At 34.0% G+C, this 18,645-nt stretch overlaps 1 protein-coding gene across 7 annotated transcripts in view; it reads left to right on the top strand.

Annotated features, from left to right (window-relative positions):
• Positions 1-18,645, top strand: part of tweek — a 49,493-nt gene that overhangs the window by 21,513 nt on the left and 9,335 nt on the right. Inside the window, exons 10-20 of one of the 7 annotated variants that reach the window (XM_015980933.2) lie at positions 428-1,264; positions 1,464-1,566; positions 4,441-4,533; positions 4,592-4,720; positions 4,782-5,174; positions 5,235-5,399; positions 7,224-7,385; positions 7,438-7,617; positions 7,673-9,895; positions 12,516-12,707; positions 12,758-13,682. In XM_015980933.2, coding sequence (XP_015836419.1) covers positions 428-1,264; positions 1,464-1,566; positions 4,441-4,533; positions 4,592-4,720; positions 4,782-5,174; positions 5,235-5,399; positions 7,224-7,385; positions 7,438-7,617; positions 7,673-9,895; positions 12,516-12,707; positions 12,758-13,682 — 5,402 coding nt within the window. Of the gene's footprint in view, positions 1-427; positions 1,265-1,307; positions 1,360-1,463; positions 1,567-4,440; positions 4,534-4,591; positions 4,721-4,781; positions 5,175-5,234; positions 5,400-7,223; positions 7,386-7,437; positions 7,618-7,672; positions 9,896-12,515; positions 12,708-12,757; positions 13,683-18,645 lie in introns of all 7 variants that reach the window. The other 6 variants (XM_015980935.2, XM_015980934.2, XM_015980936.2 and 3 more) reach the window with 6 other exon arrangements.

The raw sequence follows: 18,645 nt of genomic DNA, 5'->3' as shown, positions 1-18,645 counted from the left end.
AAACTCTTAAAAAATCTTCGAAAATATTTTACAAAAATTTGTTAGAAACAAGCCGAAAATAACAAGTAAACACTAAGCCGACCATTGATAACCTTTGATAAAATGGCTTAAGAAATCACGAAATTAAAATTTATTTTTAACTTATTTCGCTCGATTTTGTTCATTTTTGACTAGAGAATTATTTTTTACAAAAAAAAAACAGCAATTGATCGAAATTTCACCAAAAAATTAACCCCAAAAACTATAATTTGGTTAAAAATTGTTTCACTTTAAGTTTCTCAACGAAATTTTCAAAAAAAAAACTGATATGTGAAAAATCACTAAATTGAATAATTTTTGTCATTTCTAAGCCTTTAAGCACGTTTTTGTGCAAACAATTATCTTTTTTTCTTCAACTCTCATAGAAATATTTTTTTTCTAACACTAGACGGTCCAGACCGACGACACAAGCGAAGATAAACTAGGCTTCATAATGTTCGAATGCGGCCTTGAGGGCGTTTCCCTAAAAATCGTAAAAAAATCCCAATTCGAACACGTCGAATGCAAACTAAACATGCAAGAACCTATCGAAACCTCCACCGACGACCCCGACCCCGACCCCAAACCCGAAACCCCGAAATCCCGCGACGGTGAAGGCGACGCCGACTTGGACAACTCCGCCGAGAGCAAAGACAACACCGTCATGGCCAAAGACTCCGGAAACGTCTCCAGCTGCATAATCGAACTGAAAGTCGTCTGGTTCAACTTCGCGGCGCCCCCAAGGGCCCCCATAACGCGCAAAATCGACTACACCCGCCTCGACTGGAACCTCCTAAGCACGGCGTCGCCTGCCATCAACGCCTGGATGAATCCCAGCAATCGGCTCGCCATAAGAGTCGTCCATATGGTCAGGAGCATGTACCGGAGGTCCACGGCCGTGGTGGCCTGTCTTATGACCGAAGCGCTGGAAGCGCAGAAAGTGCACATGTTGGCCAAAAGTCGCTACGATAAGTTGACACCGCTTGCTGGGACTTTGCACGACGATCCAAGCTTGCAGTTATGTTCAATCCTACAACAGTATTACCTTGAAAGTGATTGTTTGATAATTGAGGCGAATTTGCGCGAGTCTGACTTGCCCCAGCTGTTCACGCTGAGGCAAGGTGTGGTGGTGTTGAGTCGGCAGTGGAAAAATATTCTCTATACGCCGCTTTTGCCCCAGCATAGTGTTAAGTCGTCGAGGATCAAGCCGCTCAATGTCACTATAGCCGTGCCCGAAGTGGAAGAGGTGAGTTAAACGATTGACAATTGCATCAAACAAGTGCCAAAAGTGTCTACAGATCAGTCACGATTTAGAAGTGGTGGATAATTTCGAGGAGAATCGTAAGCGAGTTTTTGTGTCGCGCCCGCTTTTTTTTCTAATCGTGCACTAACACTAACTTTTTTGTTGTTGGTTTTTTCTAACACAATGTGTGTGCTTTATGCAGGTGTGTATGACAGATGGTGAAGTCAGCGGTAACGAGGATCACGATATTACCGACGAACACGCACGCTTGCTACATTCCGGCATTATTTTAAAACCGAGTGCGGGTATGTGCACGCTTTTGTGACTAACACGCTATGAAATAATCGTGCAATCACGGTGTTTATGAGAAATTTAAGAAAATTGGAGTTAAAAAGTGAAATTTTGTTTTTGTTTTTTTTTGGATTTTTTGGCGTGTTTTGAAATTTTGGTAAAAACTTGTTACTTTTTGAGTATTTTTAACTCAAAATTGCCCGAAAGTTACGAAATTGCATAGAAACTAGACTAATTTTTAGCGTATTTTGCTTTTATTCATTTTTGAATCAGACTGTCATTTTTTGACAGATCGAAAAATATACACAAAAAAACACAATTAATGTTGATATTTTGTTGTTTCACTCGATTTTAGTTTGTTTTTGATCGTTACTTTGGTAAAAAGTTGTCCGAAAAACATAAAATTTGGTAGAAAATTGTGTTATTTTTCCCCTTTTGTCATATCTTCAAGAATGTCTAGACATAATTTTTAAAAATGTGTTTGTGCGATTTTGTTGAACTTGACTGAAAAATCACCAAATACTTAGAGCGTTTTTATATAAATATTGTAATTTTTTTCTAGAAATTCAAAAAAATGTGCTGCAAACTTAATAAACTGGTTAAAAAATAGTGATTTTCCTTTAAGAAATTGTAATAATTATTCAAATTAAGCCAAAAATTATATTAATATAGCTTTTTTTAGAGTGTTTAGTCACTTTTTTGATGTAAAAATTAAGTTTTTTGTCGAAAATATTACCAAAACTTTATAATTATTAAAATCCAAATACTCTGAAATATTACAAAAATTTCGCAAATTTACTAGATTAAGCTGAAAATGTTTACATTTTTTTGAGTTTTAAGCAAACTTTTTATGCAAATTGCGAAAAAATCAGGAAGTTACATAAAAACCAAACAAATTTTTACCGTATTTTGCTTAGTATTTTTATTTTTTTTTAATCAGAGACTAATAAGAAACTTATTTGTATTGTCAGATTTTCTAAAAATGCACCAAAAACTGATATTTTGTTTGTATCAGTCGATTTTAGTTTGTTTTTGATCGAGATTTTTAACCGAAAATAGAAAATTATGTTATTTTTCCTTTTTTTAAGCATATGTTTAAACCTAAATGTAAAATGCGATTTTGTTGAACCTGACTGAAAAATGACCAAAATGTTTTTTCACAAATTATTTAGTTAGAAACGAAATTTTTTCCCGAAAAATTCTCAAACATAAGCCAAAAATTTACTAAACTGGTTAAAAAATAGTAGTTTTGTTTTAAAAATTGCTTTTCTGGAGTGCTTATGTTTAATTTTTTTTCGAATTTATTGACAAAAAATCACAAATCAATAAAATTCGAAGACTTTTTGCTGATTAAATCGAACAATCGTAAACGGATTTAAAATAAGCTGAATAATTTATTGTTAAATTATTTTAAAATGTGTTATTTTTGTCTTTCTCGGGCTAAAAACTTGGTTTCTTTGCGAGATTTTGATAAAGCCGGATCATAAGATCATTAAATTAATTCGGAAATGACAAAATTTTTGCATTTTCAAACATTTTTTCAGACTGAAACACAAAATTTCACCGGAAAATCAGCAAATTATTTCAAAATTATTTTTGTTTTTGTTAATATTGAGCCAAGATTTCTAGACTGGGCCGAAAAATCACTAAACTTGGTCTAGAAAGTAAAAAATTACCGTTTTTACGAAGTTTTTGCACGTTTTTCAGTCAGATAAGGCAGCGAAAAATCGCTAAAAAATGACGAAATGGCGAGATTTTTGCATCTTTGAAGCTGAAAAGTTAGTTAGAAATTACTTTTTTTTCTTTTGGAGCATTTTCACTCGTCTTTTCATTTAGAAATGCAATTATTTTGTTAAGACTAATCTAAAAATGTATTACATTAAATAAAAATTGTGTTATTTGAGCTGAAAAGTCACAGAATTATATCGAAAATGAAATTATTTTTGCATTTTTTTGAACATTTTGCGGCCAGAAACCTAAAAAAAGTCTTATTTTTCCTTTCGTCAGCGGTTCTGAATTCAAAACTCAATATTTCTGGATTAAAAGTGTCGAAAACTTATTTACTTTGTAAATGACCATTTTTTGCATTTTTAAGAGTCTAAAAATTTTTTTCCAACTAAAAGCACAAAATTTCGCGAAAAAATCACCAAATTATAAAAAAATTCTGTTTATTTTTTATTTTTTTTATTACCTCTGAACCAAAATTTCTGTCCAAAATTGTTAAAGAACTTCTCTGAGCTAAAAACTCATTCGAAAATGAGTGTTTTTACATGTTTTTTTAATCAGAAACGAAATTATTTCACGAAATTTTATCAAAAATAACCCGAAAAATTACTAATTCATTAAAAAAGTGTCTTAGTTTTGGCTTTCTCTAGCCTTTCAGAATTAAAAACTCATCATTTTTGATTTTTTTTTTAAAGTGGTCCGAAAAATTATTTAACTATAGTAGGTCGTAAATGACAAAATTTTTGCATTTTTAAAGAGTCTAAGCACAAAGAAATTTTGAAAATTGCTAAATTTGGATTAGAATGTTAAAAAATAAACCGAAAAATCACCATATTTTTCGGTAGTTTTTGGTTAAACATGACAGATTTTTGCCTTTATATTAGCTTTAGCACGTGTTTGAACCAGAAACGCCGAAAAATCACAAAATTTAGTCGTAATTTTTGTATTTTTCAGCTAGAAAAGCAATTATTTTGCGAATAAGCCGAAAAATTAAAGACTAAAAATTCTCACGATATTTTAATAGATTTTTTATTTAATTCATCCAGAAACATCGTGAATGAATGATTATAAGTCTAGTTCTTTCGTTTTAAAACACGGGCACTGTTCTAACATTTTTTAATAAATAACAAGACACCACATTAAATGATCATTTGTTTCTCTAGGAGAACCTATCCAAGCTAGTTACTTGGACATGCCACAGGTGGCGGTAGTGTCCGGTGGTGTGGAAAGCGTTCTCACGTCACCAAGTCCCACAGGTTTGTTATCATAACTATCATTTGTTTCCGTAACTAACTCTAACCTTCTACTAACTAGTACAACACCGAAAACGTAAAAAAAGCTTACAACCGACGCAACACCCTAACAGTAGTCGAGCAAGCGTTGTTTTACCACTGCTTACTAGTAGCAATAACCCCTTTGGCCAAAAACGCGAAGATAACATTTGTGAGTCTTAACTATTTTTTTTTTTTGGTTTTTGAAAATTTTGAGACTACTTTTTTGAAAGGTTACGGCACGTTGCGTGAAGATTGCCTCATTTACAACATGGGTTCAGACCCAAGCGAGGTTTATAGTCATTCCAGTCCCGAATTACCGGCAAGTCCATTACACAAAACAGGCTACACACATTCATCTGAAGATTTGTACTCTTGGATGGCAAAACAGGACGCTGTTGGCTCACTTAAGGGCTATATGGAGTCGAAAATCGATACTTTGCAGACTGAGTCGTCCGGTGATGCGGGTACTTTACCCAAACCGAGTGCAACAGCACCGGAAATCTCGCTGTATCCGATTCATGATTCGGTGCGGTTGCTTGATGCGAATCAGATTTTTCAACCGTTGTTGTTGGGCTTGGGGGTGATGCCGCAGCAGTTGAGGTTTACGACAATGTCGGATTCGAGTGAGTTTGGAGAAAAATACAGGTTTGGTTTGTGTCTTGACTATTTTTTTTTTTGGGTAGGTGCAGGGAATGATGTTACGACTTTGGATGCACTTGGATCGAATTTTAGTCTTGTAGGGAATATGGAAACGATGCATATTGATATAGTGGTGTCCGAACATGGTAAAACGGAGAAGAAGAAAGGGAAGAATAAGGGAAAAAGGCTGTTTGTTGAAGTTAATGCGAGTAAGTTGAGATTGCAGGAAACTGTAATTTTTGCGCGATAAACACTGGTCATGGAGAACTTAACTCAGTCACAAAAGGTGGAAAACTCACCAAAAATATTGTATTCTTGTATTTTTTTAATGTGATTTCGCTAAACTAAGCAGAGAAATCATTAATTCGTACCAAAATTAACATTATCCTGCTTTTTTCAAGTTTTAATACGTTATTAACTTTCAAAAACTTAAATTATTTCAAAGAATTTTGTCCAAATATTGAAAAATATTACGTATTAAAAAAATTATTACAGGAACCTGTAATTTCTGTAATGGACATGTACATTTTTTCCACATTATTGTCCGTAGTTTTAATTTATAGTAAGCATTAACAAAAAAACAGTAACAAAAAATAATGTGTTTTTTTTTCATTATGTTTTTTGGGAATTTGATACGGTTTTTAGGCAGATGTACAATTGTTTTACAAGATTTTCTAAAAATAGGTGGACAATTCGCCGAACATTATTGTATTTATGTCTTTTCTTTAACTATTTTTAAAGTTTTAATGTTTTTGGTAAATTAAACAGAAAAATTATTGAATATTACAAAAAATAACACATTATTCTGCTTTTATCGACTGTTTTAACATGTTATTGACACCCAGAAACTTGATTATTTCAAGGAGTTTTGTCCAAGTATTGCAAAACATTACGTATGCAAAAATATTTAATTACAGGAACCTGTAATCTCTAATGGATATATTTTTTCCACGTATATTGTCGGTGATTGTAATACAAACTTTATGGTTGCAGAAACACAATTATCTCATGAAAAATTACCAAAGCTATGATGAAAAATTGCAAAATTATCGAATTACAATTAAAAAAATTGTATATATTTTTGCCAAACAGGCCATTATTTCACAAGATTTCGTAAAAAATATGTAGAAAACTTGCCGAATATTTTATTTTCGTCTTTTTCGAACGTTTAACTAAACAATTTTTAGTGTAAAATTTTGCTAAACCAAGCAGAAAAATCATTGATTTGTACGAAAATTAACATTATTCAGCATTTTCACACGTTATTGTCAGCCAAGAACATAATTATTTCAAGGAATTTTGTCCAAATATTAAGAATCACGTATTAAAAAATTCGTAATTACAGGATCCTGTAATGGACTTACACATTATGGTTACAGAAACACAACTAATGTAAGAAATATTGTCAACAATAGGACGAGAAATCGTTAAATGAAGTCAAAAACGTCATTATTTTTGCGTTTTTGAACTTTTTACACGTTTGTTATGCAAACATGGCATTATTTACAAAAATTTTATAAAAAATAGGTCGAACATTTTGTTTTTGTCACAACTGAAAGTTCAACTATTGGATAAACTATGCAAAAAAAAACAAAAATATTATTTTACTTTTTTTGAGTGTTAGAATGTTATAGCTTACTAGCTAATTATTTCGGGAAATTTGGCAAAATAACAAAGAAACGATGTATTCGAAAAATTTTGATTACAGGAACCTGTAATCTCAGCAATAGATTTACCCATGGCCACCTTGATGTATGTACATCAACTTCGTTGTCTCCATACATCAAGGAGGCCATGGATTTACCCATTTTTACGTTGTTTTCTGTAACAAACACCGTAATTTTGCCGAAATAAGTCCAGTGTGTCAAAAATGGTGGATGCGCCGGGTTAGAGTATTCTAATTTTCTTTTATTTTTTTAAAAAATAAAGCTTATTTGCACGTCTATCAGTCAGAAACTCAATTATTTATTGTATGTTGTTCAAAATGAATAGATTAATATTACAGGAATCTGTAAAATAAAAATATTTTTCAGACGAATCGCCTGCTTTTGTGTGCGAAAAGGTCTCAGTGGAGTTGGAAATCGATCGAATGACTGACATGGCCGTCAACGAGATGATGCGTACGAAAAACGTCCTTTACATATCACGTGGCCAACTCAAAAACCACACAAGTACCGTTATTAACTTCACAATCGGTAAATCCCCCACAAAATTTTAAATAAATTTTTCGCTAATTTATTAATTCAGGGGTACGTTACATTTCGCAACGTGTCAACATGCCCCTGCTACGCCTCCTCCACCAAATCAGCAACATGTACCAAAACGTCAAAGACACCCAGAACGAACTACGCGAACAACAACCGGTCGAAATCCGCCGACCGAAGACGAGCTCCAGCGATCAAGCCGACATCAAACACCACTCCTCAAGTAAGTACAAAAAATTATCATCAATTGACCACCAGATGCCGTTTTTGAATTACAGTTTCCGACATCCAGGAGCCACTAATCGACACGAAACAATTGAGTTTGAAAATATCCGACGGTTCTTGTACCTCACAAAATAAACCAATCGTTTCCCCATCGCCTAGTTTACGGTCGCGTCCGCAAAGTTTCGCCCAAAAACTACGATCAACCGGAAAAAGCGTCAAAGGTTACGTTAATCTAACCGAAGGCGGCGGCACTCCGATGACCATGAGCAGCCCATCGGGGTCGGCTTTGGACCACATGACCGTCTCGTCCGACAAAAGCACGGGGCGGTGTTGGAAAACAATCTATCACTTATTAGAATTGTACGCAAATATGCCAGACACTAAAACAATCAAGCATCGCTTCTCGGTCGGTACGTACGATATTTCAGAACATTATAAAGGCAATCGGAAGTATGATTTATTGACCGAGATGAAGTCGAGTGACGACTTGGACAAAAACGAATCGACCCCGCCGCCGGTCCAGACCAAGGCCAAAGAACACACCAAGCTGGTGGTGTTCGGCGTCGCACGCATCCACCGCACCCGGCTGTTGGCCACCCTGTCGGGCCTTAAACTGGAAGCCGAGATCACCAGTCTCCACTCGAGCCTAACATGTCGTAAAAAATCAACGCCCGCCATGTTGGAGTGCTCCCTAACCGGTCAAATCGGCCGCACTATGATCAACCTCCTAGAGGGCGTGTCGCCGAATCAACAAACCGTCGTCAAGGTAACCATCGGTAAATCCCAAACGCTATACTCCAGTATCATGAAACGTGGCAAAGACAAAAACTCCGGCCTTCTAACAATTGGCGCCGTCAACATCGACATCCCGCAACACCCGGTCGCGCTGCACGGAATGGTCACCAGAGGGAGCAAACAACTCAGCTCCACACTACAGGAATTACGCGTCACGCGCACAGCCAGTCGCCTCTCACGTGGCGTGCAAATCGACGACGACCAACAAAGCTCACCGAGCCACCAAACCCACGTCCCCGTCTCAAGTTTTGCCAAAAATTCCGCCGAGGAGAAGAGTTTATTGCAACCGTTGGTAATGCAGTTTTCTGTAATTTTGCAAAGTTTGAGCATCACAGCGGCGCTGCTACCGTCGCTCCAAGCCACCTATAAGATGGACAAGGTGAACAGTGCCGGCTTCACGGGGAGCCGGGCCAAATTCACCATTGATCTACCCCACCATTCTTTGAGTTTTAATACGGTCCTGCAGGGCCACTATGAGAAAGTCGAGGCGAACTTACCATCCGAGGCCAGTATCGCGTTACCGGCCGTGCACGTCAGCGCCGAGTACATCCCCGAGAACGCCACCAATATTCACAAGAACCCCGACGGCGTGGTGTTCCGTCAGGGGGGCTATTTGAATGCGCATGCGGAAATTGGGGTTTTCGAGCACAGTCTCACCACCGATCTGCTCAACCACTTGGTTTTCGTGCAGAAGGTGTTTATGAAGGAAGTTAACGAGGTGGTGCAGAAGGTGTACGGGGGCGAACGACCGGTGCCGATCTGGCTCGAGGACAGCGAAGAGACGTCACTGAACCGTCTCTTGTTTTCGCTAGTGATACGAATCAGTCGCATACAGTTGACTGCAACAACGGCAGGTTCGTCGGCTGTGCGTTTGGAGACGGGAGCGGTTGTCTTGGAGTTGTCGAATCGCGTGCAGAACGTCTCCGGGTCGACGCAAAGCAGCGCCACGGCGCGGCTGTTTGGTAAAGCTCAAGTTGATGTTAATCTATCGCTTGGGCAGATTATACGAAATGCGGTGTTTGAGGAGGCGGAGATTGAGTATCAGCCGGTGGCGTTTTTCAACACGCGGATTGGGTTGAGGAACGCGTTTCAGGATGAGATTGTTGAGGGGGAGGATAAGGAGGTGGTGTTGATTACGTTGAAGCGGCCGCTGATTTATATTCAACCGGTGGCGATTGACAAGGCGATTCTTGTGTGGTTGAATTATAAAAATGCGTATGATTATTGGAATGAGAAGCGAGCGAATTTGAATAAGGAAGTGTTGACTGCGACGCAACAAGTCTATGAGAAGTTTCAGTTCGGACAGTTTACGAGTCAGTTGAGTGCGCCTCATTTGGGGACGTTGTTTTTGCAATTGACGGTGGAGGATATGGGGATTTGTTTGCCGTTGAATCCGTTACCGTTGACTTGGAACCAGAGGAATGTCTACGAGGAGAGTCGAGGCGCGGTTGTGATCACGCTGGAGAATACGAGTATTTCAGGTTGGTTGAGATTACAGGAAACTGTAATGCACGTACTACTGTTTTTTGTTGATTGAATGGTTTATAATTCGTCAATCAAACGTTGAGGTACAATTAGGGCGGCTCCTGGTGGCCAGTTTTTGGAAAAATGCAAAATTACGTCTCACACTTTACATTTTATCGCTTTTTAAACGCACAAATAAGTTCCCGATTTAGTTAGGGTTGTAAAAGTGGTGGCAGAATACGCAAAATGAGCTGTAGAATTCACTAAAATAAGGCGTTTTACTCTACGACTATTAGTTTTTGAGTTATGAATTTTTATAATTCGCCGCATCCACCATTTTTTCAAATTAAACTAAGCTTTTAAATAAGTTCTCGATTCAGTTAGGGTTATAAAAATGGTGGCCTAATACGCAAAACAAGCTGCTGAATTCAATGGAACAAACCGCATTGCTCTACGACTTTTAATTTTTGAGTTATCAATTTTTTTGTTGAATAAAATTTTCCACTATTGAAAATGCGTATCTTAATTTTTAGCAAAAAATTTTAAAATGATAAATCTCGTTGAAAGTTGGTATAATACAGAAAATGAGCCGCTGAATTAAATGGAACAAACCGCATTGCACTACGACTTTTAGTTTTTGAGTTATGAATTTTTTAAAATAATTCGGCGCATCCACCATTTTTTTAAAGTAAAATAAAATAAATTACGGCAATACTATTCGAAAAAGTGAAACTATTTTTATCCATACCTACGCAAAGTGATCCGGGGAATCGATTGGCATCGAGAAAATGGCCAAATTCCCAACAGTTTTTTAGTTATGAATTTTTTAAAATTTTACCAATTTTTGCTTTTGTTTGCAATTTGCTCGAAAACTATTAGTCGGGGAACAATAATCTTTTTTAAAACAATAAATAATTTAAAGAGCTTTCAAACGATAATACACTTCGTGGGGCTATCTCTAATAGTTCCGGAGCTATTGCTCGATAAATGTTCCGGGTACCCAAAATCGACAAAAATTACGACGAAAATTGAAAAACTCAAACATCAAAAAATCGATCAAATGGACTTTTTGTGGACTTTTAACAACTTTAGTGGGTTGTTAAGACATATAGAAGTCCATAAAAATTTGCTGGGGTGAGTTTAAAAAAAATTTTTTTTTCATCACTTTGAAGCTAAGTGTATACTCAGGAAATTTGAGCAAAAAAATTGAAAATTTTAAATCTCGTGAAAAGCTGGTATAATACAGAAAATGAGCCGCTGAATTCAATGGAACAAACCGCATTTTTTTACGACTTTTAGTTTTCGAGTTATGAATTTTTTTGTTGAATAAAATGTTGCACTATAGAAAATGCCTATCTAAATTTTTCGCAAAAAATTTTAAAATGATAAATCTTGTTGAAAGTTGGTATAATACAGAAAATGAGCCGCTGAATTAAATGGAACAAACCGCATTGCTCTACGACTTTTAGTTTTTGAGTTATGAATTTTTTTGTTGAATAAAGTTTTCCACTATAGACATTGATTATTTTATTTCTTAGAAAAAAACTTTAAAAGTTTACATCTCGTTAAAAGTTGGTTTTATACGGAAAATGAGCCGCTGAATTAAATGGAACAAACCGCATTGCTCTACGACTTTTAGTTTTTGAGTTATGAATTTTTTTAAAATAATTTGGCGCATCCACCATTTTTCAAATTAAAATAAAATAAATTACGGCAATACTATTCGAAAAAGTGAAACTATTTTTATCCATACCTACGCAAAGTGATCCGGGGAATCGATTGGCATCGAGAAAATGGCCAAATTCCCAACAGTTTTTTAGTTATGAATTTTTTAAAATTTTACCAATTTTTGCTTTTGTTTGCAATTTGCTCGAAAACTATTAGTCGGAGAACAATAATCTTTTTTAAAACAATAAATAATTTAAAGAGCTTTCAAACGATAATACACTTCATGGGATTATCTCTAATAGTTCCGGAGTTATTGCTCGATAAATGTTCCGGGTACCCTAAATCGACAAAAATTACGACGAAAATTGAAAAACTCAAACATCAAAAAATCGATCAAATGGACTTTTTGTGGACTTTTAACAACTTTAGTGGGTTGTTAAGACATATAGAAGTCCATAAAAATTTGCTGGAGTGAGTTTTGAAGGTAAGTGTATTTCAGGAAATTTGAGCAAAAAAATTGAAAATTTTAAATCTCGTGAAAAGCTGGTATAATACAGAAAATGAGCCGCTGAATTCAATGGAACAAACCGCATTGCTCTACGACTTTTAGTTTTTGAGTTACGAATTTTTATAACCCGGCGCATCCACCATTTTTTCAAATTAAACCAAACTTTTAAATAAGTCCTCGATTCAGTTAGGGTTGTAACAATGATGGTATAATACGCAAAATAAACCGTAGAATCCACAGAAACAAAGCGTTTTGTTCTACGACTTGTAGTTTTTGAGTTATGAATTTTTATAACCCGGCGCATCCACCATTTTTTCAAATTAAACCAAGCTTTTAAATAAGTTCTCGATTCAGTTAGGGTTGTAACAATGGTGGCATAATACGCAAAATAAGCCGAAGAATTCACGGAAACAAACCGTTTTGCTATTACAGGAAACTGTAATTTTTTTTGAATTTTCCAGCCTGCAGTTCCGGTTCGCTCGTCAGTAAGGGAAAATTCTCAAACTTGTGTCTGCGTTTCGCGGACGATTTCGAGACATCTCTTGACGACTGGAAGCCCGACATGAGTGACTCCTCCATAATGAATTTATGTGTTGTTAGTGACGGCACATACGAGGTTTGTAGCCGAACAATCGCAGCTAAACAAGCCAATGGTAAGTCCCAACCACCAACCCCACCCCCAATCAAACCCAAATTCCCCCAGAAAACGCCAAGTGGTTTTTAAACGTCCAATGGCAGATGGAAGGTGTCGACATTCACCTCGACACCGGTGTCGGCAAACAACTCTCAGCACTAGGACACACTCTAACGATGTTAACGGGGGCCGAAGAAGCCCAATTCCCCGTCGATTACGACAGCGATGATAACGAACCCATCGATGGGACAAGAGTCTCCCAGGAGAGCATTTTACCGTCGTTTATGTTCGACCCGAACTTGGACAACCGAAGTCGTTCCAAACTCATGGAGAAGGAAATGAACGAACAGGCGAAAATCATCAACGATCTGCGCACGTTGGGGGCTTCCCACGGCACGATCGAGCTCGAGATGAAACGATTACACGAACTCGAAACGATCGTTTATAAGGGTTTCCGGCGCGATATGATCCAGAAACTGAGGCGGCAAAGCATTAAAGCACAATCAATCAAAGGCAAATTTGGGCTAGGCACCAAAAGTACGTTCCGTTCCAAGTCATTTATGGTCCAAAGCCCCACACTTGAACGCAAAGACAGTCCCGATAGGGCCCCCACGGTTAACACCGGAAGCTATGAAAGTTCCCCCAGGTCGGGGCCCTCGAGGTCGGCGTCGCTGCGCGTGCGGAACCCCGAATTGGGGCCCAAGGTTACGTTTAGTGATACGAGACAAGCGTCGTTGCCGAGTGCTAGTTCCGAGACTCATTTGGATTGGCCCGAGTATTTGGATATCGATGGGGAGAAGATTTTGTTGCGGAAGAAGGGGATTGATGATTTTGTGCCGACGGCGAGCCCTTTTCAGGGGGCTCCGAGTGTGGGGGCGCCGCTTAAGGCGCAGGAACCGAATGTTGATTTGGAGTTGGATGTGAAGGTGTTTATCAATAGTGGGAAGTGTGTGCTGCATACGAAGGATCCGGTCAAGGAGGAGGAGATTAAATTGTGAGTAAAGTAAAATTCAGAAATAATTTTACAAGTTACTACACAGAAATAATACCGCTTCAAATTTTTGTGTTTTTTTGTTATTAAACCATTATACCATTGATTGAGCTAAAAACTCTGACATAAGTCTGTGAGATTTTGATAAAATCCACTGTTGGAAAAATCATTAAATTCATTTGTTTCACTTCCGAATTCACTGAGCTGAAAACTCAGTTGAAAATGAAAATAATTCTCCCCTTTTTTTTGGTGTTTTTTCATGTTTTTCAACCAGGAATAGAATTACTACACGAAATTTTATGGAAGATATTGTAAAAAAAATACCAAATTATTAAAAAAGGTTTTATTGTTGACATTATCCAGCGTTTCTGGTATTTTTGGAAAATTGTGTTAAAAGTGGACCGGAAAATTATTTAACTTGTTCGTAAATGACAAAATATTTGCGTTTTTAAAGAGTTTAAGCACATTTTTCAAACGAAAAATTACCAAATTATTTAAAAATTAATGTTTATTTTTGCCTTTTTTTGTTAAAAAACTGTTACAAGTTACTAACATGTGCATGAAATCTTAGTTTTTCCTTTAGTGGATAATGATTATGATTATTAGTAGATTATGATGTTATTAGGAGTATTTTAACATGCGTTTTTCAATCCGAAACGGCATTATTTTATGAAATTTTCTCAAAATTGACGAGGATATTTGAGCTAAAAATTCAGTCTTTTTCTCAGATTTGGATAAAACAGGTTCGAAATTATTACATTATATTATTTAAAATATTATTTAAAAAATAACAAAAAAATAAATTATTAATAAATTAATAATAAAAATAATAAGTTTATAAAAAAATAGTGTTTATTTGACTGTACTGAGCCAAGAATTCTGTCTTTTTGCCAAATTGAAGTTTTACCAGGTTTTTCAGTCAATAAGTGGAATTAGTTTAAGAGGAAAAATCACCAAACTATGAAAAAGCGAACGAAATATTTGGCCGTTTGTAGCTGAAAATTCAGATTTTTTTTTGTGAAGTTTTGACAAACTAGGGTTAACAAATTACCAAATAAACTTACAAATAAATTCGTTTTTTTTGTCTTTTACGACCATTTTTGTTTGTTTTCAGACAGAATAATGCAATTATTTTGTCAAGACTAAGCTGAAAATTTATCAAATTAATTAAAAGTTGTGTTATTTGAGCCTTTTTTGAGGCATATAAGCATGTTCTGAGCTAAAAACTCAGTCTTTTTGTGACATTTCACTAAAACAGGTCCGAAAAGTCATTGAATTATCTCAAAAATTAGATTATTTTTGCACTTTTTAAACTTCTTGGACGTTTTTTAGCAATATGTCTTTACCAAATTATTAAAAAATATAGTTAAAGGACGTCTCTGAGCTAAAAACTCAGTCGAAACTGAGAATATTTTAGTCCTTTCTGTGTTTTTGTACATGCTTTTCAATCAGAAACGGAATTATTTCACGAAATTTTATCAAAAATTAGCTGAAGATTTAATTTTTTTTGTAACTAGAAACGAAAAATTTTGCCGAAGAATCACCAAATTATTTAAAAAATGGTGTTTACTTGACTTTATTTGAGAGTAGGCTACGTTTTTTGTCAGATATAGGTATTTATTTTATCACTGAATTTACGAAATGGCGTGATTTTTGTCTGTTTTTAGCTAATAATTTTTTTAGCAAAGATTTACCAAACCTATGTTAACAAATCACCAAATATTGTTAAAAATAATTTTCTTATATCTTTTACGAGCATTTTGTGGCTTTTTTCAGCTAAAAATGCGCTTATTATTTCATCAAAACTAAGCTGAAAATTCATCAAATTATGAGTTAAAAAAAATTATTTGAGAGTTTTTGAAGCATGTAAGCATGTTTCTGAAGTAAAAACTCAATTTTTGGTTACTTTTCACTAAAACAGATTCGAATTTTTTTTCAAAATTCTTAAATAACGTCCCAGAGCTAAAAATTCAGTCGAAAATGACGATTTTTCTACCAATTTTTTAATGTTTTAACATGATTTTCAACCAGAAACGGAATTATTTTACGAAATTTTTGCAAAATTTCATGGAAAATAAACTGAAAAATCATCAGACTTCAATAAATAATGGTAATTTTACGTTTTTCGTATGTGGAAGAACTCTGACCTAATAAAAACTTGGAGAAACATGACAATATTTTTGCCTTTTTGACGATTTTATCACGTGTTTTAACCAAAAACTGACAGGTTTTCTACCTTTTTTGTGTTTTAACATGATTTTCAAGCAGAAAACGGAATTATTTTGTGAAATTTTATCAAAAATAGGCTAAAAACTGCCAAATTATTGAGAAATAAAGTATTATTTTGCAAAATTTCATGGAAAATAAACTAAAAAATCATCAAACTATTCAAAAAATAATGGTAATTTTACGTTTTTTGTATGTGGAAGAATTCTGACCTAATAAAAACTTGGAGAAACATGACAATATTTTTACCTTTTTGACGATTTTATCACGTGTTTTAACCAAAAACTGACAATTTTTCTACCTTTTTTGTGTTTTAACATGATTTTCAAGCAGAAAACGGAATTATTTTGTGAAATTTTATCAAAAATAGGCTAAAAACTGCCAAATTATTGAGAAATAAAGTATTATTTTGCAAAATTTCATGGAAAATAAACTAAAAAATCATCAAACTATTCAAAAAATAATGGTAATTTTACGTTTTTTGTATGTGGAAGAATTCTGACCTAATAAAAACTTGGAGAAACATGACAATATTTTTACCTTTTTGACGATTTTATCACGTGTTTTAACCAAAAACTGACAATTTTTCTACCTTTTTTGTGTTTTAACATGATTTTCAAGCAGAAAACGGAATTATTTTGTGAAATTTTATCAAAAATAGGCTAAAAACTGCCAAATTATTGAGAAATAAAGTATTATTTTGCAAAATTTCATGGAAAATAAACTAAAAAATCATCAAACTATTCAAAAAATAATGGTAATTTTACGTTTTTTGTATGTGGAAGAATTCTGACCTAATAAAAACTTGGAGAAACATGACAATATTTTTACCTTTTTGACGATTTTATCACGTGTTTTAACCAAAAACTGACAATTTTTCTACCTTTTTTGTGTTTTAACATGATTTTCAAGCAGAAAACGGAATTATTTTGTGAAATTTTATCAAAAATAGGCTAAAAACTGCCAAATTATTGAGAAATAAAGTATTATTTTGCAAAATTTCATGGAAAATAAACTGAAAAGTCATCAAACTATTCAAAAAATAATGGTAATTTTACGTTTTTTGTATGTGGAAGAACTCTGACCTAATAAAAACTTGGTGAAACATGACAATATTTTTGCCTTTTTGAGGATTTTATCACGTGTTTTAACTAAAAACTGACAATTTTTCTACCTTTTTTTGTGTTTTAACATAATTTTCAAGTATAAAACGGAATTATTTTGTGAAATTTTATCAAAAATAGGGTAAAAATTGCCAAATTATTGAGAAATAAAGAATTATTTTGCAAAATTTCATGGAAAAAAAACTAAAAAATCATCAAACTATTCAAAAAATAATAGTAATTTTACGTTTTTTTGTATGTGGAAGAACTCTGACCTAATAAAAACTTGGAGAAACATAACAATATTTTTACCTTTTTGACGATTTTAACACGTGTTTGAACCAAAAACTGATAATTTTTCTAGCTTTTTTATGTTTTAACATGATTTTCAAGCAGAAAACGGAATTATTTTGTGAAATTTTATCAAAAATAGGCTAAAAACTGCCAAATTATTGAGAAATAAAGTATTATTTTGCAAAATTTCATGGAAAATAAACTAAAAAATAATCAAACTATTCAAAAAATAATGGTAATTTTACGTTTTTTGTATGTGGAAGAACTCTGACCTAATAAAAACTTGGAGAAACATGACAATATTTTTGCCTTTTTGACGATTTTATCACGTGTTTGAACCAAAAACTGACACGTTTTCTACCTTTTTTTGTGTTTTAACATGATTTTCAAGTAGAAAACGGAATTATTTTGTGAAATTTTATCAAAAATAGGTTGAAAATTGCCAAATTATTAAGAAATAAGGTCTTATTTTGCAAAATTTCATGGAAAATAAACTAAAAAATCATCAAACTATTCAAAAAATAATGGTAATTTTACGTTTTTTGTGTGTGGAAGAACTCTGACCTAATAAAAACTTGGAGAAACATGACAATATTTTTACCTTTTTGACGATTTTAACACGTGTTTGAACCAAAAACTGATAATTTTTCTAGCTTTTTTATGTTTTAACATGATTTTCAAGCAGAAAACGAAATTATTTTGTGAAATTTTATCAAAAATAGGCTAAAAATTGCCAAATTATTGAGAAATAAAGTATTATTTTGCAAAATTTCATGGAAAATAAACTAAAAAATCATCAAATTATTCAAAAAATAATGGTAATTTTACGTTTTTCGTATGTGGAAGAACTCTGACCTAATAAAAACTTGGTGAAACATGACAATATTTTTGCCTTTTTGACGATTTTATCACGTGTTTGAACCAAAAACTGACACGTTTTCTACCTTTTTTTGTGTTTTAACATGACTTTCAAGTAGAAAACGGAATTATTTTGTGAAATTTTATCAAAAATAGGCTAAAAATTGCCAAATTATTGAAAAATAAAGTATTATTTTGCAAAATTTTATGGAAAATAAACTAAAAAATCATCAAATTATTCAAAAAATAATGGTAATTTTACGTTTTTCGTATGTGGAAGAACTCTGACCTAATAAAAACTTGGAGAAACATGACAATATTTTTACCTTTTTGACGATTTTAACACGTGTTTGAACCAAAAACTGATAATTTTTCTAGCTTTTTTATGTTTTAACATGATTTTCAAGTAGAAAACGTAATTATTTTGTGAAATTTTATCAAAAATAGGCTGAAAATTGCCAAATTATTAAGAAATAAGGTCTTAT

Source organism: Tribolium castaneum, chromosome 8 (genome assembly GCF_031307605.1).
Source record: "Tribolium castaneum strain GA2 chromosome 8, icTriCast1.1, whole genome shotgun sequence".
NCBI lineage: Eukaryota > Metazoa > Arthropoda > Insecta > Coleoptera > Tenebrionidae > Tribolium > Tribolium castaneum.
Note: the sequence above shows the minus strand (reverse complement) of the source record. Positions and strands in the feature narration are given on the sequence as shown.